Below are 26,555 nucleotides of genomic sequence, written 5' to 3'. Positions count from 1 at the left end.
TGGCCGGCCGTGCCCACCCCCTTTGGTGATGTCATCGGCCGGGGCCACCCCCAACGAGCCCGGCGTGCCATTTTCTTGCTGCCCCCGTACAGGACCACCCTGCCCGGGCCAGATCCTAGAAGGAACACAATTCCTGGCTTGGCTGCGATCCAACAGACCTCTCCTGCTGGCATTGCAACTTGCAGGCTCTGATGTTATGCACACGGATCTGCACATCTCATCAGACCTGCTCTCAAATACATGCAACTTGGATGCTTGATCGCTGTAATCTCATAGAAAGTGACCAAATCGCATGTGCATCGTAGTGTATGGGCACCTTCAGATGATTTGCAATACACTGAACTATGACATTACTAAACTGGGAAAGCTTGTACATTATGGAGTGTATAGTAACCAATGACTCTTTATTTGCCACACATTATGCAGCCAAAACTATATACTATAAAAAAAGGCGAAAGCTGCTCCTGACCTCTATGAGGGGGAATGTAAGTGTTTTGTACACCGGCGGCCAATAGAGGGCGCCTGATGAAGCAATTCAAGTGTTGCTCTGAGTGGATGCATACAGCCACTGGTGCCGACATCATGATTATATTGTTCTGTCATTTGTTTAGGTTGGCGGATAGTATTATGACAATATGCTGGTCGTGTCCCTTTAAGTTATACTAAAAAATAAAATGTGACAAACTAATAAAAAAAAATACATTTATTTTGTTGTTTTCGGTTGATTTGTTTTGCGTTTTATTTTTTATTAATCTATGAAAAAAGAAATCCGAGAGCTGACAATAAGGGGAATAATTCTACCAGGGAATTGGAAGTACATGTAAGCTTTAAGCAATAAATATAGTCTGCACACGGTGTTGAATACAAATAAAGAACCATTTAATTTCATACAGACACTTATTACAAGACAAGGAAACCATTTATATTATTATATAGTGTTGGTGTTAGGGAAGAGATACTTGTATAAAAAATATATATACCCTGAAGTTATGTTCTCCTATCAGCAACACAGAGTCTGAAGACCCCTTGGAATTCAGGGGAACCCATGCAGCAAGGCGTACCCACGGGGTATATAGCCTGGAACACATCCCAATGGCAGTCCATCAGTAAGCAGATAGCAAGTCAGGGTCTAACCACATGTCCTAAGGTCAGGCAGATTCTATAGTTAATACTTGTTACTTGTACTGCTTAGAGATTGCTTACAGGAAATACTCGCAAGGCCTGTTCCCCATGTTGTCTGCTACCAATACATTACATCACACAAAGACAATGTCTACAGTTGTAACTGTTGTGGTGGCTGACACACAAAGGCCTCGCACAAGACAAAGAATGTAAGCGAATGTACTCCTTGCAAGGGTCCGACGGCCGAACCAAGATTTGACCACAGACAATGGGTGAATTCACATATCTTCTACACTCCACTTGTAAGCCGACTCCTGGACAGCTTTATTTTCTGATATTCTGGCAAAATACTTGTTCTCAAATCCATTGGACCTGGGGGGAAAGCAAAACATCACAGTTAATCGGAAATACATAGATTTCACATTTAAGGCTATCTGCTATTGTGCACAAAAATAAATATTGCTTTTTATAATTCCATTTTGGACCGTACATATATTCAGTGTACGTGCAACACAATAGCCAAGAATATCCAGTTTCTTGCTGCTCTTAGGATGTATTCCACCTTTGGATGACAGAACTGGTGTGCCTGTTATTGATCAGCGGATCTTTGTATCACCGGGCACGTAGGCAATGAAACACAATACTGCCATCTGGATATTGCCATACCCAATGCAGAGGAACTTCGTTATACCACAGAGAAATGAAAAGCAATGCTGTCTAGTTATACAAGTACAGGAGTGTTAGAGCACAGAAGACAGAAAAATAAAGTGATTGTAATTATAAACAAAGACTGTGCTGGATTCTGGGCTGTGCGATGACACTTCCTGGGTACGCCTGCACACAGTGCTATGTGCCATTCCATGCATCTCTCCTCACATTAGGAAGCAAGCTTATGGGGTGTGCATAGGAAAGTGGCACAATCCAAAGATGGAGCTTTGATTGACTCTCTGCAGTGCACGAAGTAAGGCAGTTTTTAAGCGTTTCTCCGCCTGACCAGTAACTCAGCATCTTCTTCAGAAGAGAAGGTGGAGAAACACCTAAAGATGGTCTTACTGGTATCCGGTGATCAATATTGAAAACTTCCTAAATACCAGAGAGAAAGGACTGGTGAGATGCAATATGTCTGGCACTGGTAACCGTGATGTAACTCTCAAGAGAGATTGGAGGCAGTGGCCACTGGGCTCCAGCTTTCAAAGGGACCCCAAGAAAAGGGGCTGCTGAACTATTTCATAGAGATTTACTTTAGTCACTGATGACGCAAACCCCCTTTGCTGAAGTCCGTGAATGTAAGTTTACAGATCAAAGTGTTTATACTGGTTGAGTATCCCTTATCCGAATTGCTCGGGATCACGAGCATTTTAAATAAGGGATTTTTGAAAAAAAAAAAAATTCATACCTTCATGTTCCCCGGCAGTACCCCAATGGTCCCCCGGCGTCAGAATTCTCTTCAGCGGCATATCCTGTCTCAGGGGCACAATGTATCCTTGGGACTGGGGATGCCGCTAAAGAGGACTCCGATGGCTGCCGAGGACACTGGGAGATGAGAAACAAGAGGCGGGGGAACGAAATATTCTGAAAAACCACAGTTTTTGGAATATTTTGTTTTTTGGAATACACGGATAAGGGAGACACAACCTATATAGTGAGCTACTGCTATGCTGCTGTGTCTTAAAGAGAGCAGTGCAGAATTGGTTTGAAAGGATTTGCACTAATTCTAAGGGAAGGGGGGAGGCATTATCAAAGCTTGGAGAGAGATAAAATTGTGAGAGATAGTGTACTTATCAATTTGCTCCCATCACAAACAGCTTGCATAATGTAAGGCAGAAACTGACTGGCTGGTACTTTATATCTCTAAACTAAACTTTATCTCTCTTCGAGCTGTATAAAAAAAAAACACCTCTCAATGCTCTATTACTTCGCTGCAATAAGGAATCCTTAACCTCCTAGATGTGCCATTGGTACAGTAAGTCGCTGGGCTGTCAGCACATGTGCAAGATAAATACCACCTCTTATTTTGCCTCTGGGTGCCTGGTATGACCTTACGCCACTCACTGGCAATGTCATTATTTGCTAGCTGATTATCGTCAGTGATCTGCAGGGTACAATATGTATGGGTGTAAGGGAGTATCAGTGGGTGTCTGCTTGAGACCGATACAGCCGGACATGGTAATTGTGGTGTTTGAGTTTTAACATCAGACTTAAAAAGGGACATTGATGCAGGAAAAAGCTAGCGGGTACTTGCATGCATGCCTGCCAACTGGGGTGACAATGTTTTGCCCTAGATTGCGCACCCATAAATGAATAACCTGTGTAATTATCAGAGTATGGGGCAGATGTATTAAAAAGCCATGTACCTGTTAATACATTGCCCTGGCCGCTAATTATTGGGGGGGATTGCAGGGGACAGCCCAGCCGAGCGTTACTCGGCGGGCTGTCCTTAGTGCACGTTAAGTGTGCTAGTAATACATTTCAAGACACGTCATTCCCCCAGTTAACAAGAGTTAAGAGCAGAAATGCATCAATGCTAGTTCATACATCTGCCCCAATGCCATTAATAAAACAATAAAATACTTATTATCGCAAGTGAAGTCTTACCTGTCTACACCATCCCAGCGGTACCCAGGTAAAATATTAAATCTATTTGGTGGAGGGTTTGGACCCTTATATCTTGGGCGCTCTTGAAGAAAGAGAAATCAAAGAAAAAAATCATCACCACACTATAAATCTGCAGCAACACAACAGAAAACTTGAACATTTCTATGGTGGAACATTATAAAACATTGAACATTAAAGTTGTTCCCTGCTGGGTCGTAGCTAAAAATTATAATAAACATATTCCAGCACCTAAAGCAAGACTACAAAATCACATTTCCATTGCAGCCAGTGCCTATCATGTGACTCCTAAGAAACCATTTCTATGGTGTTATCTGTACAAACAGTTCTCAGACTAAAGGAAAGAGTCAGCCCCCAGAACAGTTCTAACATCTTTATGTTTGGACGAAAGAACCGTTTATTACAAAGGAGGATATCTATGACAAGCAAGGAGTTACCAAATGTTCCCATTCACAATGGGATTCTTCAAGGACTTTAGAAAATGCCTCTAGTAAGGAATCACCTAGACCAGAGTTTTAGGACTGCGATCCTCAGGGAACAACAACAGTCCATGCTTCCAGGTCTCCTCCCAGAATCACAAGTGAAATCATTAGTTCCACCTATAACGTGCCAGTCATTACTGACTATACCTGTGCTCCAGCACAAACACACGCACTGTAAGGGTTACTTAACGACTGGAGTTGGGAAATATTAACGTACAGATGGAGCTGGCCTCTTTCTTGCAGGGGCTGGCTCTCGCCAGGGGCTTTCACCGCCGCCAGGGGCTACGGTGCTTTCACCGCCTCCCCCGGTGCCCCTCGCTGCCCCGCCAACCCCCTGGCAGTTTTAGCAGATATTTTAAGGATCGCTTACAGCAACGTTGGCTTAATCTGAATAATTTGGAAAACATGGTCAAACCTATATACAAAGGGCCAAATATATTAAGCCTTAACAAGTGATAAAGTTCAGATTTATAAAAAGAGAACAAAGGACCAGCCAATCATCTGGCTGCCATGTTACATGTGGCGTTTGAGAAATTACAAGTAGGAACTAATTGACTGGTCCATTATATCTCTTTGGGCCAGATATATTAAGCCTTAAAAAGAGATAAACCTGAGGGTGACAAAGAGTAATAAACGCCCAGCCAATCAGCTCGTAACTGTCATGTTACAGGATGTGTTCGCAAAAATGCCAGTTAGGAGCTGGTTGGCTGGGCATTTCTCACTCGGCACAAATGGAGCGCTCAGACTATCAAAACGAGAAGGTAAACAGTCAATACATCTCACAAGTCAGGGAATCATACAGAACGGAAAAGGCGGTACTTGTGTACAATCACGGCTCCCACGATGTCCATCGTATAGGAAAAAAATCGCATCGCATGCGATTTTTAACAGAAATGCATCCAAATGCATTGAAATTAGTATCAAACATGTTCAATGGTACCCAAATGTCATTTTTGAGGCTGTACCACCCCCACTATCAACGCGAACCCGAAGCGTGGCGAGCGCAGCGGTACGCGTCCTACGACCTTTTCATACCCCCACTATCCACGTCGGCGTGGAGTTGAGAATAGAAAGTGTGGCGAGCGCAGCGTGCCCGAAGCGTGGCGAGCGGACACGGATACCTTCACAGGTATACGCGTCCCCTCGCGGGCTTCACAGGTGTCCGCGTGCGCTCGCCACACTTTCTACTCTCCATGCCGACGTGGATAGTGGGGGTATGAAAAGGTCGTAGGACACGTACCGCCGCCCCTCGCAGGCGCGCTGCGCTCGCCATGCTTCGGGTTCACGTTCATAGTGCGGGTGGTACAGCCTCAAAAATGACATTTGGGGGCCATTGAACATGTTTGATACTAATTTCAATGCATTTGGAAGCATTTCTGTTAAAAATCGCATGCGATTTAAAAAAAAAATGCTAAAAAATGCAAAAATCGCATGCCATTACATTTGGCATGCGATGGGAGCCGTGAAAGTACACAAGTACCGAAAAGGCTTCCCAAGTAAGGCTTCTTCAGATAGCAAAGTTTCTACAACAAGGTCTATGGCAGTGCTGGCTAACCTTGACACTCCAGCTGTTAAACTACACATCCCAGCATTCCCTGCACCAGTCTTGCTATTTGGCCATGCTAAAACTGGTGCAGGGAATGCTGGGAGGTGTAGTTTAACAACAGCTGGAGTGTCAAGGTTAGCCATCACTGGGCTAGGCCATCAGCAGCAGTGGCTGGTATTGCTGCTCACTGGTTAGGTTGCTAGGAAGCAGACAGTGCAGAAACAGCACCTCTGAAAGGGACTGCAGGATACACAAGTCCCCTGGAGGAAAGTCAGTCAGTATGCCACAGGAGTGAAGAGCTAAGCAGGAGACTGACAAGAACTATGGTTCAAAGGACACTTTAGAACAGGCCTGGCCAAGCTATGGCTCTCCAGCTGTTGTAAAACGACAAGTCCCATCAGATGATAGTAGAAAAGAAAACATACCGTTCCGATCTTTGCTTTCTTTGTCTTTTTTCTTTTTCAGAAACTTTGCCATGGGATCGCCGTCTCTCTCCTGTTCTCGTAACATGCGGTCCAGGTCAGTGTCATCAATGTATCGAGCCAGAGGTTTTGACATCTCTTTAGCAGCATCCTGCAGATTCTGCTGCTGCTTTTCCTTCTGTGCCAGGCTGGAAGAAAGGGCACAACGTTATCATACAAACCGTGAATTCTACGGGACGTCCTCGTAGCGTGTCTGATGCCCGTACAGTAAGTATGGATACTTCCTACTAGTCAAGCTTATGTCAAGTTCAGTCCTATGCACATTTAATAATGCTGGTCTTAAAAGATTCCTTTAAAAGCTACTTCTACATTTATACTAGTCTCTGTTATAGTCCCCCCCTTACCTGAATTATGAAGGTCTCTCCACTGTGTTCAATCCAAAATGTTTACTGGGGTTTACTGTGGTTTAAAGAACTATGGCATCCCCACAACAAAGACTAAAATGATCCTTTTGTCGGCATTGCTAACATTTCCACCCATTGTCACACTTCAGATGAATGTTGTTTGAATGCTCAACCCACTAATGTTGGCAATGGGACGGACAATTGTCTGTTCAACTGATGCCGGTCCAACACCTCATTTAACACCATCGACTTTCATCATCTCAGTAAACGTCCCTTTCATCTATCATGTCAGGCATATCATGGTTCCAGAACCGGTCTTACCCTTTGCCCCACTCGGCATACATCGCGTCCCTCTTGTCCTGAACAGCTTGTTTCTGCAGTTGCTCTTCATGTTCAGCTTCCAAGTCTCTGCGTTTTCCACTCTTGTCTCGAAAGACGGTCTTGGTGTTCCTGGAGTCATCTGGGTAGATTAAAGAGGACAAGTTTACAGTAAGTTGCTGCTAGTTCTGCATATTCTTTCCTTAGGACACCACAAAGATGGATGCTTAGCATATTCTGCTCATATATCAGGAAAGCTAGCCACACACACAGGCAGATCTGTTCTACCAGATGTTTGTCCCGATGACATCATCACACGGAGGTGCACCCATGAGATTATAAGCAGACTGCAAAGAGCAATGTGAGCACCCATGCAAAACACAGTCACTTCTTGCAGACCCCGAAGGTCTAAGGTCCGTATGCACTAAGCTTAAAATATGATAAAATGGAGAGTGATAAACCAACCAATCAGCTCCTGCCTGACATTTTTCAAACACAGTCTGTGACACGGCAGGTAGGAGCTGATTGGCTGGCTGTTTATCACTTCTGAAGTTTAGTGCATCTGGCCCTTGATCTGTAAAGATTGGCAAGCCAAATATGTGGCTAAATTGCTTACTGAACTGCCTCAACCATATTGTGACGTGCACAGAAATCTGTGGGCTTAGAAGGAACAAGCATCTGCCCCTTACAAATAACTGTCAACTTCCCACAAATATCCTTTTTTTAAACTTACAAAGGGAATTGAATTAACTGCTGTAAAGTAGCGCAGCTAATTTATCGGGATGCAGTCAGCATCCCAGCGGTCAGGATGCCAGTATTCAGTGTACCGATGCTGCCACCCCGACTGCCGTCAGAAGACGACAACAAAACAATAGATAATGTGATGGTGACAACACACATTGGAACATTGCAAAAGTTGAAAAAACCCTTTGAGTGCCACCACCACTGTTAGAGATGTGCAAAATATCCATTAAAAATGCCAGTGATGATCACATTTGTTATATAAATTCAAATAAAAAAATTAGTGTAAAAAAAAAAATGATATTTTCTATATAAAAAGGTAAAACATTACAGGCCATTATGATGAATAAAAAATGTTTGCCTGGGAATTTTCACACCTATTTTCATAAATTCACTTGGTGCTCAGTTAAAGCACTAGCTACCAAAGTCCCTTATTTACATGTATTCAGTCTACAAATGTAATAGGAAGGAAAGGAAAAGTTGAATTTCACCTTTGTAGAGGACATTTGTAGTTATATTACACCGCGCCTCTTGGCTGTATTATCCAGGTTTGTGCAATGGGAAAAAGCTCCAGGTTTCATATCCAGAGCTATTCAATAAAACTGCCTTTTCACCGCACTGTAAACCCTGACTTAAGGGTGTGGTATAAATCCCTGACGGTCGGGATTCCGACAGTCATTAGTCGGATGTCGGAATTCCGACTGCACCGCGGGGGGAGCGCAACAAAGCCCCTTGCGGGCTCGCTGCGCTCGCCACGCTGCGGGCACGGTGTCTCGCTGCGCACGCCACCTATTTTATTCTCCCGCTATGGGGGTTGTGGACCCCCACGAGGGAGCAGTCGGGATTCCGAAGTCGGAGGAATGACTGTCGGAATCCCGACTGTCGGGGAGCCGTCCGGCACCCCTGACTTAATGCGTGCTAAGCTACAGTATTGATTCTGCCTTAGTTGTGGAATGGGTATCCCCAGCCTTAAACCACAGAGGCTGCCTTTTATTGCAGACTTTTCCTGACCGCTCCTGAAGCAGTCAGGAAAAGTCCACCTCTGGGTTTTAGCTCACAAGGTAAACCTCACTAACTGAATCAGCTGGTGTGGGTTATCCTTAAATTCCTTCACCCTTTCACATTTGGGGTCCATAATACCACAATAAATGGCAGGAGTATGCAGCAAGCCAAGATGTATGTCCACCTCAGTACAAGTCAATGACATTCAAAGTCCTAGTGCTATACATGAAATGCTGTAAGTCAGAGGTTCCCAACCTGGGGTACTCAGCAAACCGGTTGGGATACTTTAAAATAATATTGGTAATGGCGGAGAAGACGAAGTCTCCCATTGCCATGGAGATGAACCACATCCCATCACTTCCGGTTCTGTCTGCAGCTACAAGAATGAGGGTGGTTCCGTTTTCTACTATTATGGTGAAATAATGTAAAAGGAGATAATACTCAACAAATACACATACTATTACGGCCTAACATAATGGGATGTACACCGAGCAGCAGACCTTTCCCTGCTCACCTTCCAGGTGCTTGTTCTGTCTCTGTGCCCGTCTCTGCTCTTCTTTCTCTTCTCTCAGAACGTCTGCAGACACCAGCCCAGCTTTACCACCAGACAGCATCTGAAATTGGCACAACTAGTTATAGCCACGTTTACAAAGTGACAAACTCCTGTTCCGCACCATGTCATATGGAAGCATACACATATTATTTATGTGCTGCATTACTCAACTGCACATGAAGTTATAATAAATTAATACAGCGCGTAATTTTGCAGGATATGTGTAAAGCCAGATATGTTTAAATATTTCTACTGACTATGCCAAACCTAAAAGGTAAATTTACTAATGCTTCTAAAAATAAAGAGAGGTGATATTGATCCATCATGAATGCAGCTGCGAGGCTAATCTCCATCGCCAGACATTCGTCGTCTGCAAATCTAGTGTCAGTCCCTCCATTGGTTACCTGGGTTCTATCTTACTCAATACAGAATACTTTTACTTACACACAAGGCCATAAAGCAAACTACACCAACATACATCTCTTATCTAAAAATATCTCCCAACTGCTCCTAACAAGATCTACGTCTCTCATTCACACTCATTACTAAAGCCCTGCACACACGTGGCGATTCTACAGAGGATATGTGCGTACTGGGCAGCGGTCGCCGGGAGTGCGCTCCCATGACCAGCCCTGAAGTGGTGCATGCTCCTGCGAACTGCGGCTTCCCCCGGCAGAGTGTCTCCTTTTCATCATAGTCCAGCGCTGGTTGCTGATGAAAACGGAACACTCAGCAATTTGATAGTTGAGCGATATATCGTTCCGTGTTTACGGAGCTTTAGGGGGGTATTCAATGTCAGGGGCACGCTTGTCGAGCTAGCGCGACAGCCGCGCCCCTGTCCCGTTCTTGCTTTGCTCGACTGGAGCTCGGCAGTCGGGATTCAATGTCCGGCCGCCGAGCGGCGAGAAGGGGGTGTGGCCGCGAGCTGAGGCCGGAAATACTCGAGCTCTGGGCCGGGAGCTCGACTATTTCCGGCTTTTCTCGGCAGAACGAGCCCGACAGCTTCTGAAGTCGGGCTCGTTCTGCCAAGAACCCCTGTTCAATGCTGTCGGGGTAGACAGCATTGAATAGGGCCCCGCAGCCATCTCCCCCGTCGGGAGATTGCTGCGGGAGCACGACAGCCATTGAATACCCCCCTTAGACTCTTTAATCCTCTCTTCAGACAAGCTTATCAAACTCCAGAACCAGTCAATTTAACCTTTTTCAAACTTTTCATCCTCCTGACCCCTGGCCAAATTGCTGGGTCAACGTATCATACAAACACCAAGAACTTTTACATTCTGGTGGACTTTGGACCGGATTCACAATTTTGCGAGTTCGGCCCCATCGTTTTGGGGACTGCGCATGCGCTATTATTTATGCTAATCATCCATTCACATTGGGGATGTTCGTGTGGCGGCGGGGGGCGGACATTCATTGGCCAGGCAGCTTTAGAGGGCATGCGTAGCAGTCAATCTTCGCTGCTTAGTGAGCCTTACTGAATTAGACCCTTTATCCTTGTTTATCAATGCCTATATCCCTATAGATACTAAGCTTGCGAGCAGGGCCCTCCTACCTTTTTACTAGCCCTCCTACCTTTTTGCTATCAACTACACAGTTTGTTGTATCACTGTCTCCAATCGTAAAGCTCAACGGAATATGCTGCACTATTAGGAAACTATTCATAAAATACATAAACAAATGTTGCCATAGCAACCAACGACATTCTGTCTAACGTTTTCTAGGATGCAATAGAGAAATGATAGAAGGAACCTCCATGGTTGCTATGGGCAATATCACCTTTTAATTTTTAGAAGCTTTAGTCAATTTATCTCCTAAGCTGTAGGGTTTAGGAAAACACATTTTGAGGTTCTTTCCCTGTCATTATGCCGCTAACATGTTATGTTTTCTGGATTTCTTTAAACAAACAGTTTCAGTTAATCCTTTTTGGAAGGTAAGTAATTATCCCACCTGCTACCAGAGACAGAATGACCTGTTGGAGATTTTGAGAATTGGAGTGGAGAAAACAACTGCCATTTTGGGTGTGACAATCACAGTCCAACCCCTTATGAACCCATGTTGGGCATCACTTTACCTGGGACCCAGAACTTTTTTGCGAAGCTGTGAGATCTCTTTTTGAAGCAGCTTTGAGCCGAGGGGGAGACAAGTCTGAATCCGAGCCTCTCCTTTGTGTGTGCCGTGGCGGCGACAAGTCCGAGTCTGAACTCCGCCGCTTCTTAGGCCTTGGCGGAGACAAATCGGAATCAGAATCCTGTTGCATTACTGTAAATGAGATATTAAATGTGGCGTGAAAAAAAACTTTACGTTTGGTCATGGCATCTTAACATTTAGCATAGCTAACAAATGTTCTATGTGTTCCTAAGACTTTCAAGAAAGTAAGACCTTTCCTCCCACAATCCAAAAATATACTGGTAGGTTAACCGACTCCCAACAAAATTAACCCTAGATTGTCTATGCGTGTGCATACATATGGTAAGGAATATAGATTGTAAGCACCACTGGGGCAGGGACTGATGTGAATGTTCAAATATTCTCTGTAAAGCGCTGCGGAATATGTGTGCGCTATATAAATAAACTGGTAATAAATAAATCTCTGATATTATTTTCACCAAGAAACAATTAAAATGCTTAACATTACTGACAAGGATCCTGAAGGTTCACCAGATATCGCTACATCTATATTAACCAGCTGTAATTACCACAGCAGTGCGTTATTCTTATTAAAGTGAATTGATAGGTTCCTTTAGTAAACGCACCTTTTTTCCTTCTGCCTTGTGGTGGTGACTCCGCTCTGTTCCGTGTAGAAGAAGGGGGGGAATCAGATTCATGCCATTTGGAGGAATATGGAGCAGCTCGATCAGATCTCTTCGTAACTGTTGAACCTTTGTCAGCGCTATACAAACGTTTGCCTTGCTCACTCTTTTTGGGAAAGTCCGGAGGGCTAATTCGGTTTGTCTGATGTAGAGAGTCAGGTCTTTTATTTTTGATGGAAGATGGACTTATAGAACGAGGTGCTCTCCTATGGTGGGAAGATTGGGCAGAGTCCGAGTAATGGGAACTCTGTTTGTTTTTGCTAGGAGAGCAATGCTGTCGAGAAACATTTGTGTCCCTGTAAGCTGAGGAGACTTCTTGTGAGCTCAGTTTATCTTTATGTGAGGAGAATACATCTGGAGAATCATGTCTTTTACCTTGAGAAGAATAATCCCGTCTTACCTTATGTGGTGAAGATGGGCCCGGGGAGACCTGTTTGCCCCTTTGCGGTGGGGACTCTTGCCTACCCCGCCGTGGAGGAGAGGCGTCTGGGGAACCCTGCCTGCCCCGCCGTGGAGGGGATGCGTCCGGGGAACCCCGCCGGCCCCGACGTGGAGGGGATGCGTCCGGGGAACCCCGCCGGCCCCGACGTGGAGGAGAGGCGTCCGGGGAACCCCGCCGGCCCCGACGTGGAGGAGAGGCGTCCGGGGAACCCCGCAGGCCCCGACGTGGAGGAGAGGCGTCCGGGGAACCCCGCCGGCCCCGACGTGGAGGAGAGGCATCCGGGGAACCCCGCCGGCCCCGACGTGGAGGAGAGGCATCCGGGGAACCCCGCCGGCCCCGACGTGGAGGAGAGGCATCCGGGGACTCCCGCCGGCCCCGACGTGGAGGAGAGGCATCCGGGGACTCCCGCCGGCCCCGACGTGGAGGAGAGCTGCCTGGGCAATCCCCCCTGTCACGCCAGGTTGAAGATTTAATTGAGGAGTTTATCCTATCCTGCTGTGGAAAATCCTCCTTACTGCCACGCTGAACCGGAGATGCATCCCGGGAGTCCCTCCTACCATGCTTTGGAGAAGGCGCGTCTGGGGAATTCCACCTACTACGTCGTGAGGGTAGTGCGTCTGGGGGGTCCGGTTTGTTACGCCGAGAAAGAGAAGGCTTCTGGTAATCAAATCCTCCCCTTTTTAGATGGGATGTACTTAATGCAGAAGGCTCTGGTGAGTCATATTTAGCCTTTCGAGCAGGAGGAGGATCTGGGGAGTCACGTCTCAATCTTTGAGGTTTAGAAGAGTCTGGAGAGTTATACCCTCTACTTAGATGTTGCGAAGAGTCTGGGGAGTCATGTCTCTTTGTACGAGGTTGGGAAGAATCTGGAGAGACATGTTTATCCCTTCGAGATGTAGAGGGGCCAGGAGAGTCCTGCCTGACCCTTCGAGGTGGAGAAGGGTCTGGAGAGTCATGCCTGCCCCTTCGAGGTGGAGAAGGGTCTGGAGAGTCATGTCTGTCCCTTCGAGGTGGAGAAGGGTCTGGAGAGTCATGCCTGCCCCTTCGAGGTGGAGAAGGGTCTGGAGAGTCATGCCTGCCCCTTTGAGGTGGAGAAGGGTCTGGAGAGTCATGCCTGCCCCTTTGAGGTGGAGAAGAGTCTGGAGAGTCATGCCTGCTCCGTCGAGGAGGAGTGGGGTCTGGAGAGTCGTGCCCGCCCGGTCGAGGAGAGGGGTCCAATGCCGCACTACAAGTGATACAAAAAGAAAAGAAAAATTATTTCTGCATATTATAATATACACCATACTATATTATAATATATTTTTCAATTTTTTTTTCTTTTTTTAAGATTAAAACTGTAGCAAACAAAAGCAGATAGTTATCATAGCAGAGCGAGTTCCATTCACATAAAAGAAGAATCAATGAGGAAAGCAAAGAAGAACATTGTACGGGCCACCGCGTGTCGAGCAACATGGGAGTTCAACACTTGGCCACGACCAGAGTTGAAAACGGTTCTGACCCGGGTTAGGTGCAGTGTGAATGGGTAACCAGTGTCTGTCCTGTTCACAGTATGGAGGAGGCAGCACTGACAGCACCAAGCACCAAGCACTGCCTCTTCCGCCCACCCGCCCCCCCCCCCCCCCCCCCCCCCATGACGTTCCGCCGCTCAGCCCTGCCCCCGTGTGACGTCACTGACCCCGCAATAAGCCCGATCGGATGCAGACCTTTCAGACCGCAAATGCCGGGTCACTCCTGGGATGGACCGGTCTTCTAAGCCCCGGTGCGAACCGGCATTTCCGGTCTGAAATCGGTATTGTATACCCATGGAAGGGACAGAAATACAGGCAAGTTATGACATTAAACAGCAATTATGCATAAAAAAATTATATATATATACTGGATAATTGTTCTGGAAGCTTACAGCAATCAATCTTGCTCTGTTCTAGAGGCTTCATAAAACCCACGGTGCCCACATGCTGTAAATCCCTCTTACACTCTATAGATATAGGTATTTAAAAACAAATGAACTTACCTTAGTTCTTTGGTCTCGGACGTTTCGGTTTCTGGCGAACTGTCACCTGTAAATAATTAGACAATGTCAGAGGATCACAGAGCACTAAAGGCAATGAGGATTGACCCAATTATCACGTACAGAACATCAGGAAAAACATTTGGACACATTGTATGACAAACCCAGCAAAGCAGACTTTCATTACACTGAGCCATCGATACATAGCCCCGTGCTTAGTATAAAAGCATCAGTCCTTGATACAATGTAGGGTTTGTACCCAGCTTAGCATCATGTCTACAGTATACTGCCAGCAATCATTTACCTAGCATAAAGTTTGATATAGTATAGCCCGATGCCCGCCACACTCCTAGGTAGAATATATACTGAGTGGCCAAATTATTATGACCACTTGACACTTACACGCAGATCAGCCATAACTTAACGTTGTTGCCGCTAGAAGGCGAGATAGCTATAAATAGGGAATGTAGGACAAGTGAAGCATCAGGCACTGTTACTTGAGAAGAAATGGGCAAACAACGTGATTTAAAAGGAGTTTGAACGCGGGAGGATTGTAGGCGTTCGTACCGTCGGCATCAGCAGAACGGCTGCAGTTGTGAAGTGTTTGAGAGCAGCCGTTATTATTGTTTACAGAGAGTGGACTACCAAGCAGAAAACCGGGTCTTAACATCAGGCTTGTGGTAGTCACAGGCTACCGAATGCTCCATCTGACAGGAGACTTGCCAAAGTTGTCCAGTCCAACAGAAGAGCAACAGTACATCAAATTGCAGGGAATCTTAATCAAGGAGCAACTGCAAAGGTCCCTCAATGACCTGTTCTCCGCACATTATACCATATAGGATATGGAAGCCGACAACCTGTTCTAAAGCCTCTACTGTCTGCCTTGAACAAGAGCAGACATCTCCAGTTCACAAAAGGAGCACAAGGATTGGACAGTAGATGACTGGAAAAGGGTCATGTGGTCCGATGAATCACTTTTTCAATTACATCATGCAGATGGCAGGGTGCGAATATGGAGAAAACAGCACGAAAGGATGGACCCCAACTGCATTGCCACAACACTTCAAGCTGATGGCAGCAATGTTAAGGTTTGGGTGATGTTTTCTTGGCATTGTATGGGTCCTTTGATTCATGTGGAACAACGTCTAAATGGCCAAGGGTATTTGAGTGTTATCTCAGATCAAGTACATCCTGTCATGTTAATGGTGTACCCTGCCGGGATGGATACTTCCAGCAGGACAATGCTCCTAAATGTCATAAAGCTGGCATTGTCCGCAGATAGTTCGAAGAGCATGACAGAGACTTTACCTTGTTTAGGTGGCTGCACAATCACCAGATCTCAATCCAATTGGGATGAGATTGAACGGGCCATCAGGCAGCTGGATCCAGTACCATCAAATCTTAAGGAATTGGAAAGTGCAGTTCATCAGATATGGTCTCAAATTCCTCATACCACCTGCCAACATCTCATAGAGTCCATGCCAAGAAGAATCCATGCAGTATTAAGGGCAAAAGGTGGTCATAATAATTTTGCCACTCAGTGTATACTGCCTTACATAGTCCTATGCATAACAGAACCCATCACCTGGACCTGTAGTGATTTATGCCCATTTGGACACATTTACTGCCATGTGCACAGCATAACCGGAACATGGCCACATAACCCAATCGTGCCCTGTTCTAGGGCATAACAGCACAAAACTGTATGCCAACTATTCACTGTATCTGCATGGTAACAGATGCCATGTGCACAACATCCATATACCCAGACAGACGCATCACAGCCATATACCCTTTACATGTCCTTTATCTATAGCACAGGTTCTCAAAGTTGGTCCTCAGGACCCCACACAGCGCCTGTTTTGCAGGTCTCCTCAGAATCACAAGTGAAATCATTAGTGCCACCTGTGGATCTTTTAAAATGTGTCAGTCAGTAATGAATACACCTGTCAGGTGTCCTGGAAAACATGAACTGTGTGGGGTCCTGAGGACCGAGTTTGAGAACCACTGATCTAGTACTATAGCACAATACTGAAATAAAAGCCCACGTTGCTAGCTTGCTTTCTTAGTGTTAGATAGGGGGGGGGGGTTATTTCATATTAGGGGCCAGATGCACTAAGCTTCAAAAGTGATAAAATGGAGAGTGATAAACAGCCAGCCAATCAGCTCCTACCTGCCATGTCACAGCCTGTGTTTGAAAAATGTCAGGAAGGAGCTGATTGGTTTATCATTTTTGAAGCGGAGTGCATCTGGCTCTAGGGATGATAATATGCCGCTGGTGTTTTACACACCAGGACTGCAGGATAAGTATGTCCGTGGCTCAGCACAGATGGTTAAATCAAATTTACTGAGGTATTCGGACACCTGTGGCGAAGTATGGATATACCTAACACCTGGGCTGTGCATTCAGGGACCTCTGCTCTAGACATTTTAACCAGGAATCTGTCTCAACTGGGTCGAGTCTCAATATTTAACCTGTGTATATTGTAGCGACTCACGTTTCATCACTTTCCACTTGTTGGTGTTTCTGAATTCTTCCATACGTTTGACCTCCTCTGGGCGCTCATCCACAAACTCAGCCACCTACACAGTAGATGAGGAATGTTATGTGAGACTAGCAATGGTGTTCTGGATCAGATATGTCAAGCACTTAACAGCATCAATCAGGGCAATCAAACTAATGCTGGTATCCTATTAGATGGGATGATGTTTTCACATAAACAAACTGGTTATTATAGTGATTTTAGCCCAGTGACCGCTATCCAATTATAGCCTGTTATGACCCGTTATGGTGTGATAACACACGGGATCCGGGATAAGCTCCTGATCCCATGTGTTATGTGTGCTCAGATTATGCTTCAATGCCTGAGAAGTGCGAGTGGTTACCATAGAAACAACATATGTGCACCCTGCATCACTTGTATAAAGAATTGAAAAAAATTCCCTATAAGTCAATACTTCTACAGCGTTAAAATTCTTTATTAAAAATGGAATTATAAATTATGTTTTCGTACTTATTTTGTTTGTTCAAGTAAAGTATAAAATGTTTTATGGCATAATTAGCTCTTTTGTTGTTAAAAAAAAGCAGCACCGCTACTTTCAAAATCATTTACAATCTACCCGTGTGTAAGTCAACGCAGTCCAGAACATTCACAATGCATCTTAAAAGGTCAGAATTAGTGGTACTCACCACTGGTTGGTCCTCTTCCTCTTCAACTGGTTCCTCCTTTTTTTTTGGAACTTTCTTCCAATCCTCAGCATCATCATCTACTATCCGCATGCTAAAAGGTAAAAAGTATAACTACGTACATGATGATAAACATAGAACACAGCTTCAAAGGCTCAGTGTCAACAACAAAACAAAAAGACACAAAACTAGATTGCACACTGCATGGTCATGGGAGAGGGTTTACTAAATCTGAAAATTGCACTAAAGTGACAATATTAAGATTTCTACTTGTACTAATACTTAAATCACAGGAGCTGAACAATAAAATAATTATACCATACCATAGGGATTCACATTTCATACCACCACGGGGGAGTGGGTATAACACCATACCACCACTGGGGGGTGGGGGGGGGGGGGTGGTATGACACCATACCACCACTGGGGGGTGAAGGGGTGGGGGATATGGCAGGGAGGGAGTGATGGCAAGGGGGCCATGCTGCATAGAGCGATAGTTCCCATGACACTCCACTAGGGGGGGGAATGGTGGATATAACATCACCACCACCGCCCCCCCAGACCCGATTTTTAATTGTATACCCACCCTGATGGGTCATGAGTATGTTAACTCATTGTTAAAGGCCCCACACTATGAACGCCAACCCAAAACGTGGCGAGCGCAGCGAGCCAGCAAGGGGCGGCGGTACGTGTCCTCCGACCTTTTCATAACCCCACTATCCACGTCGGCGTGGAGTTGAGTATATTAAGTGTGGCGAGCGCAGCGAGCCACCGAGCCCGAAGCGCGGCGAGCCCCGCGAGGGGACCCGGAATACAAGTGAAGTAATCCGCGTGCGCTCACCACACTTTATAAAATCAACTCCATGCCGACGTGGATAGTGGGGGTATGAAAAGGTCAGAGGACGCGTACCGCCGCCCCTCGCTTCAGGTTGGCGTTGATAGTGGGGTGGTGTTAAAAATGGGGGGCCATTTCACATACTCATGAGTCGACCCAAGAGGGTGGGTATACAATTAAAAAATAGGGTCTGGGGGGGCATTTAACATGGTAATAAGGCATCTGGGTGCCTGTACAATTTAAAGTTGGGTAAAATCGCGTCATATCGCATGCGATTTTTCATTGTACAATGCCCTGCGATGGAAATCGTGGGCGCCGTGATAATATACAAGTACTAAAATGACTGTAACATGATCAAATTAGGTACTTGTGTAATAACTGGGCGCCCGATGTTATGATCGGGTCGGAAAAATCGCATCACATGCAACCAAAATACATGCGATGGACGCGATTTTCCCATAGGATTCAATGTTAAATGGTCCTGCTCATACCTCCACTATCCAAGTGTTCATGGAGTTGATTTTAGATAGCGTGGCGAGCGCAGCGAGCCCCGCGAGGGGACGCGGAATACATTTTAAGTCATCCGCGTCCGCTCGCCACGCTTCAGGCTCGGTGGGTCGCTGCGCTCGCCACGCTATATAAAATCAACTCCATGCCCACTTGGATAGTGGAGGTATGAACAGGACCATTTAACATTGAACCCTATGGAAAATCGCGTCGATCGCATGCGATTTGGTCGCGATGCAATTTTGCCGAAAATCACATCGCATCTGATTGTATGCCTTAACCCCTTCCCGCCGCAGCCTGTTTTTGCCTTCCTGACAGAGCCCTTTTTTTTCAAATCTGACAGGTATCACTTAAGTGGGGATAACTTTTTTTTGCTTTTACTTATCCCAGTGATTTTGAGATTGTTTTCTCGTGACACATTGTACTTCAAGTTAGTGGTAAATTTGGGTCGATACAGTCTGTGTTTTTTTGTGAAAAATACCAAAATGTCGTAAAAAAATGGAAAATTTAGCAATTTTCAAAATGTTAAATTTTCTGCTTGTGAGACAAATAATCATACCACTCAAAATAGTTAATAACTAACATAGACCATATGTCTACTTTATGTTTCCATCATTATTTCAACCTCCTTTTAATTTTTTTGGACACTAGGAGGCTTAAAATATGAATAGCAAATTCTCAAATTTTCAAGAAAATTTCAAACACTGATTTTTTTAGGGACCAGTTCAGTTCTGATGTGACTTTGAGGGACTTGTATGTGAGACACCCCCATAAATGATGCCATTTCAAAAACTGCACCCCTCACAGTATTCAAAACAGCATTTTGGAAGTTTGTTAACCCTTTAGGTGTTTCACAGGAATTAAAACAAAGTGTAGGTGAAATTTCAAAATTTCATATTTTTTTGCAGATTTTCAATTTTAATACATTTTTCTAAGGAACACAGTAGATTTTACTAGAGAAATGTGACTAAAAATTGATTCCCCCAATTCTTTTGTTTTCATAAATATCCTATATGTGGCCCTAGTGTGCACGTTGACCAAACCACAGGCTTCATAATAGAAGGAGCACCTACTTGATTTTGGAGCCTCCTTTTTATGAGATTATTTTTTAGGCACCATGTAGGTTTCTAGGCACCATAAGATGCTAAAAGTTAGGAACCCCCCCCACAAGTGACCCCATTTTGCAAACTACACCCCTCAGGGAATTCATCTAGGGGTATAGTGTACATTTCAAACCCCCAGGGGTTTCACCAATTGTGGTACAACTGGGCTGTGAAAATGAAAAATTACATTTTTTACACAAAAATGCAGTTCTGGCTCCACATTTTTCATTTTCACAAGGAATGAAGGAGACAAAGCACCCCAAAATCTGTGCCCCAATTTCTCCCGAGTACGGCAATGCCTCATATGTGACCAAAAAATACCATTTGGGTGCATGGCAGGACTCAGAAGGGAAGGAGTGATATTTGGATTTTGCAGCACACATTCTGGTGGAATGAATGGTGGGTGCTATGTCACATTAGCAAGACCCCCGAAGCACCAATACAGTGGAACCCCCCCACAAGTGACCCCAAAAGCAACGTGGGTGTAAAAACAATTTAAAAAAAAATAAACCACAGCACTCTCCCAAAAAAAAACAATTTAAAAAAACCGCAGAAAAAAAATTATATCAACCCTGTGCCAAAAATGCTGTTCAGTGATGTACGTCACTGATCAGCGCTCAGCGGCCACAGGACACCCACAAAAGCAACGTGGGTGTAAAAACAAAACCCCACTGCACTCTCCAAAAAAAACAAACTGCAGATCAGTGATGCAGTGATGCAACACTGATTAGCAGTGAGGGGCAGCAGGCACACAACTGTGGGTGCAACCTGACAGGGTATATATAAAAAAAAAAACCTGCACCCCCAAAAAGTTGCTGATCAGTTAATTTATACTGATCAGCACAAAAGGGGGGGCAGCAGGGGGGGCAGCAGTCAGTTGCACAGGCAGCACAACCTTTGGTGCAACTGACAGGTATATATATATAAAAAAAAAAAAAACTGCACCCCCAAAAAGTTGCTGATCAGCACAGATATACTGATCAGCACAAAAGGGGGGGCAGCAGACACAAAATATAGCACTTTCTGTCACTCTCTGTCACTATCTGTCACTGCAGCAGCAGCACACAGGAAGTCACAAGATCCAGGAAGCATCCAGCTGCTGGCAGCACGCTACCAGCGGTGATCAGGTAAGTATCAGGCAAGGATCAGGTCAGTATCACGACAGATTGGCACGGTGACCGCTCTGCACGCAATTCCAGACCGGAATTGCGTCTGCAGCGCAGTCACCGTTAGTTTAAATCACGCGCCATGGCTGTGATTGGTCCGTCGGTCCGACGGACCAATCACAGCCTTGGGGGCAGGTGGGGTGAGGTGTGGTCATCACCGGTGACCCCCTCACGCCCCCTCACACCCGGCGGTGATTGATCCCTGTGTTACCGAGCGTCTGATTCGCCGGTAACACAGGAAAACGCTGCGATTGGCTGGTGAACAGCCAATCGCAGCGATCGCCGATGGGGGGGCAGACATCGTCCCTCTGTCACCGCGTCCCTAGACGTGGTGACAGTTTAAAGTCATGACGTATATATACGTCATGTGTCGGGAAGTACATCCTGGCCATGACGTATATATACGTCAAATGTCGGGAAGGGGTTAAGTTAAGGCATACAATCAAATAATTGGGCGCCCAGATATTACACAAGTACCTCAAATTATACTGTAACATGCAAACTATAAAGTAAGTGGCAGGATAACATTAATGTTAACATGTTTGTAATATACGTGCTGGATCTCTAGCGCTCAGAGCATGGGAATCAGCATAAGCTATTGCACTCTGCTAAGCCCCCACGACTCCTTTGAAACTAGCCAACAGGAGTCCGGGGGCAGGCTTAGCAGAGTGCAAAACCTTATGTTGATTCCCGGAAGCTGAGTCTATAGGACCCTACACACAGAGAGATTTGTGCCAGAGATTCATAATGGGAGATTCAGCATGAGAGATTTCAAATTTCTCACAGAAAGGGCGAGATGCTCCAAACAAAAAAATGGCGTAAAAACCCTGTTCTCTGGGTTTTTACCTCATTTTCATATGCAGCAGAGCCCCACCGCCGGGGCTTTGCTGCTGGGGGTTACGCCAGTTCTAGAAGGCGTAACCCCATAGAAGCCTATGGGCTTCCCTTTATGCCCCCCCCCCCCCCCCCCCCCCCCCCCTGCACCTCACTCATATGATACGTTTAAGGTGGCCATACATCAGAAAGATATTGTACCCAATCATACAATCTTAATTGATTGTAAGATGGATTGTATGCAGATTGTGTGCACACAATCACACAATCTCCCGGCCCCGGGAGATTGGAGGTTTGGTCTTCTGATCTGACGTGCTGCAGTAAAGGCCCCCATACATTAGGCCGAGTCGGACCCAATTCTCCTGTGAGCCGCCCGGCAGCTCCCTGGGAGGCTCACATACAATTTGTCACTTGATGTGCCAAATTTACATGTGATAAATCGCTTGCAATTTACCACATGTAACGGGGAGCCTGGGGCGGTGAGGGGCAGGGGGGGCACCGGTGATCCTGGGGCTGGGGCGCAGGGAGCCGTGTAAGAAGCCACTGCCGTCAGCGGGAGCAGCCGGGCCGGGCAGGAGAAGACGCTGCCGGGCAGCGGCGGGACTCGGGAGCAGCAGAACATTAAAAAAAAAAAAAGCCCGTACAAACGCATAGGAAGCCATTGATTGGCTGAGACCTCTCTCAGCCAATCGCTAATTGGCTGAGAGAGGTCTCAGCCAATCAATGGCTTCCCATGCGTTTGTATGGGCTTTTTTTTTTTTTTTTAGTGCTCTGATCCCGGCGCCACTCGCGCTGCCGCTGCAGCGTCTTCTCCTGCCCGGCTCTCTGGTACTCTGTGCCGCCCCCCCTGCTCCCGCTGACGGCAGCTTCTTCTCCTCCTCTGCCAGGCTCCCTGCGCCGCTCCCCTGATCCCTCCGCCCGGCTCTGGTAGGTCCCCCCGCCAGCTGCAGTCCCCGCACGGCTCCGGGCAGCACATAAGATTTAGAAAATCTTATGTGCAGCCCGTCCGACCTGCCGACTCCGATCCGATGCGTACGGGGCCACGCATCGGGTCGGAGGGCATCTCTCCATATGCGATTTGGGCCGATTTTAAGGCCCGATTCATCCGAATCGGGCAAAATCGTGCCCAAATCGCATGGTGTATGGGGGCCTTAAGATCAATTGGGATTGGGGGCAGATTGCATGTGCTTTTAACCACATGCAATCTGTCATTAGATGGCTCATATAACCAGAGTCATGTGACATTCTCTCCCTGACTAGCAGAGAAGAGAGGTGCAGTGGCAGTGAAGATGCTGGGAGCCACAGAAGTATCCAAGTGGCAGTCGGGCGGCTGAAGAGAGCGGTGGACCTACTTTTGCACAATTCTGTCACTACTCTGAAAACAGTTTTCAGAGGATTGCTGCAGTCGGGCTATTTAATAATGGCAGAACACAGCAGATGTGAGCAGATTGGTAGTTGCTGGCAACCTGTAAATTAAATAAATAAAAAAATTGATATTTGGTACTCCTATCCTTTTGATCCTAGTAGGCCAGCCCCCTATTTAAATGAAGCTTCAATCATACGATCATGCAGCAGATGGATTGTATGACGGGTCGTATGACAGATTGTGAGTAAATTGTGTGTCCAAAAACCACCAAAGACTGCCAGGGAGTTGAAGGGAAACTGGACACAATCATGAGCGCAATCGATCTTAAGATCAATCTTTCTGATGTATGGCCACCTTTAGAACTGTGAGTACCCTCAAACATTTTACAAGATTGTAAATAATTGAAGACAGAAAGTTTGAGCACATAAGCCCATGGGGAACACTACTCACATCTCTGAACTCAGCCAGACCCATCTCCCCTAGGTCGCTGACACAGTCATAGGCAGAGCCTGCCTGGAGAAAGAGCTGTGCCAGGCCCATCGTTTCGGCCTGGTTGTGCTACCAGTTGCATTAGTGGAGCTGTCACAGGGTCTGCCAGCCGGGTCATTCGCTGCTGCTCTGTACACAACACTTACCCTCTCCGGCTCCCCCCATACACTTACACAAACTGACAGCACAGTGTTTCCGGGACTTGCGAAGTTCCGGCTCCGCTGCCCACGTGTAACAGTAGCAGCGAACCTGGTCCCGGGAGTGTAGACGGTGGGGGCCGATGTAATGCCGTGTGCCTGTGCAGTGCGCAGAATATGTATGGCCATCAATGCAGCGGCTGTCAGCTGCTCTGTGCTGAGACGCCACTGAGGTCTCCGGTATGTCAGCTCAGCAGCGGGGAGCAGACAAAAAGGACAGGGCGCTTTGAGTGAATTATAAAACGTTCAGCAGGAACACTAGGGAAGGCAATGAGAGGCGAGCCAGGTGGCCGGGGAGCCAAGTGAGGCATAGGACGGCGGAGGTACTTGTGTGACTGGCCGGGTTGATCCCTACAGTGATCGCTCAGAAGGCAGCCACACAGCAGAGATGTGCAGGGCCTTCTGAGCAATCACTATGAATTTACAAATAGGGCTGTTATACATCGGGGACCCACAGGGCCGCGCAAATGTACCGCTGTGTGGGTTACACACACAGCGATATTCAGCCACTTTCTGAGCGAGTTGGTAAAATTATGTAAAAATCGCCCAGAAAGTGTCTGAATATCGCTTTGTGTGTAGGGCCCATATGAGCACTAAAGATCCCCAGGAATCAACCCATCACATTTATTACATGCATGTAAACACGTATGTGTAAGTGTTCCTAGCCCACCCACCACCACCCTTTAACTGCTCGTCGAGTCTGCCTTTGTTACTGCGCCCTCATGCGTAAAGTTCCAATATTTTCTACTTTGTGCCTGCCCCATTCTGCATGTGTGCGAGCACAGGATGCAGTCTAGCATCAGCAGTCAGTGATTGACAGTCTGATGCCATTTAGGGGGTAAGAAAGGGGCAGCGGCATCCTCCATTTGAGTAAAGAGTTTGTTCCTACCATTTCGGGGGGCAGACACCAGTGATCCCAGTCAATGGACAGCGATTTCCTAGCGTCTGCGACAGGCGGATTGCATGGGTGCCATAAGGCGCCCAATAGCGAGTAAGTGATCCGGTGTGGAGTCCTAGGACACAGGTTGAATCACTACTGCAGCAGGAGGGGTCTGACTGTAGTAGGCGCCTCCTGCTACATTGACATACAGCGCTATCATTGCTGCTGCTATAGCCACTCCAATCACATTGAACGAGGGCCATTGTGAATGCAGCAGAGGATACTAAAACACTACTTGCTGGGCACCTGAAACTAAAAGAGCAACAATATGTTTATGTCTGATCTAAATGGTATCACTAAGAGGCGTAGAGACTGAGATTTCGGTCACACATACACACTTGTCCTTGACAGCAGCCACCCCCTGTTCCCGTCTTACCCCTTCCCCTCCGGTCTCTTCTTTTTCTTCTTTTTTCTCGCCGGCCCATCACCCCCTGCTGCGTTTTCAGTGTCCAGGTAACGTTTCAAGTATTCAGCTTTAGAAATACCATGGACCTTTCCTCCGGGCGCAGCCATGTTACCGGTGGCGGATGTCTCTATGAGACGCACTTCCGGTGGACGTGTAATGTAACAGAGAGCGCCCGGTGTGAGCGCAGAGACACAGCGCCGCCCGGCCACTGCACAGCGACACCTGCGGTAGGGGAAGCGACGTGCACTCAGCGGGCACGCGCCACACTAGTTGCACAGGAGGATAAATTATAAGAAGGCTTGGTTTATGTATAAGCCTATTCAGAGATATGCAGCCCAGCGTCCTTACTACTGTGGGGATTGGGTCCATACAATGGCCCTTATTCAGATCTGACCGCAGTACAAATTTGGAAAATGGGCAAAACCATGTGCACTGCAGGTGGGGCAGATGTAACATGTGCAGAGAGTTACACCAGCCGTGGATCCTACTTATGTTTGACTTGAGAGCTGCTGCTACCCCCTTGTGTCTGGAGGAGAGACAGCAGATCTGCATCCCGCAAACTGCACAATGAATTTGGCATGTGCCAGGAATGACGCATGCGCAGATGATGTGGTATGACTGCATATGTGCAAGCCCTGACATCTATGGACTGCATCTGATGCAGCCCATAGAAGTCAGGTTGGGTCATATGAAAGGCAGGGAATGGCATCCTACTGGGGCTGCATATAGCGTATGTGACTGGCATGTAGGACTTCCAAGAGGAAGTCATTGCCAGTCACATTGAAGCCAGTGCAGTCACGGACGGGTGTTGAATTTTACTGGGGGGGGGGGGCTCAGGTTGTGGTATATGGAACAAGGAACCTTCATATCTGGTACAATGACAGTTCAGTGATTTTTTTTTTATTTTATAATCGCAAAGCAGCTGCTGTTTGATTGACAGGAAACTGGCGTTTGGGGGAAGTATTCAATTTCTCAGTGAAACATGAAACACTAGATCTAAAAGGCGATATATCAAACAATATCAGCGGGACACCTGGGCAAACGATCGACTTCATACAC

The 26,555-nt window shown here is 46.5% G+C and overlaps 1 protein-coding gene across 1 annotated transcript; it reads right to left on the bottom strand.

The window, feature by feature from the left end:
- Positions 1-857: 857 nt before the first annotated feature.
- On the bottom strand, positions 858-25,654 carry BUD13 (BUD13 spliceosome associated protein). The gene is made up of 11 exons (XM_083163176.1): positions 25,467-25,654; positions 17,657-17,747; positions 16,965-17,049; positions 14,470-14,515; positions 11,960-13,683; positions 11,278-11,465; positions 9,165-9,264; positions 6,911-7,049; positions 6,189-6,373; positions 3,718-3,799; positions 858-1,494 (listed from the first exon to the last, which is right to left on the bottom strand). Exons 1-11 carry the CDS (start codon positions 25,601-25,603, stop codon positions 1,401-1,403), a joined length of 2,871 nt encoding a protein of 956 aa, XP_083019302.1. The 5' UTR covers positions 25,604-25,654; the 3' UTR covers positions 858-1,400.
- Positions 25,655-26,555: the final 901 nt, after the last annotated feature.

Source organism: Crinia signifera, chromosome 19, assembly GCF_055691185.1.
Source record: "Crinia signifera chromosome 19, ASM5569118v1, whole genome shotgun sequence".
Classification (NCBI taxonomy): Eukaryota; Metazoa; Chordata; class Amphibia; order Anura; family Myobatrachidae; genus Crinia; species Crinia signifera.
Note: the sequence above shows the minus strand (reverse complement) of the source record. Positions and strands in the feature narration are given on the sequence as shown.

What these genes read in the sequence shown, in the direction of transcription:
- BUD13 (XM_083163176.1), bottom strand. Translation starts at nt 25,603, where the DNA reads ATGGCTGCGCCCGGAGGAAAGGTCCATGGTATTTCTAAAGCTGAATAC. An exon ending in TATGCCGAGTGGGGCAAAGG is followed by an intron (nt 6,374 to 6,910) that starts GTAAGACCGGTT and finishes CCTTTCTTCCAG; the next exon opens with CCTGGCACAGAAGGAAAAGC. An exon ending in CGCTGGGATGGTGTAGACAG is followed by an intron (nt 1,495 to 3,717) that starts GTAAGACTTCAC and finishes CTTTCCCCCCAG; the next exon opens with GTCCAATGGATTTGAGAACA.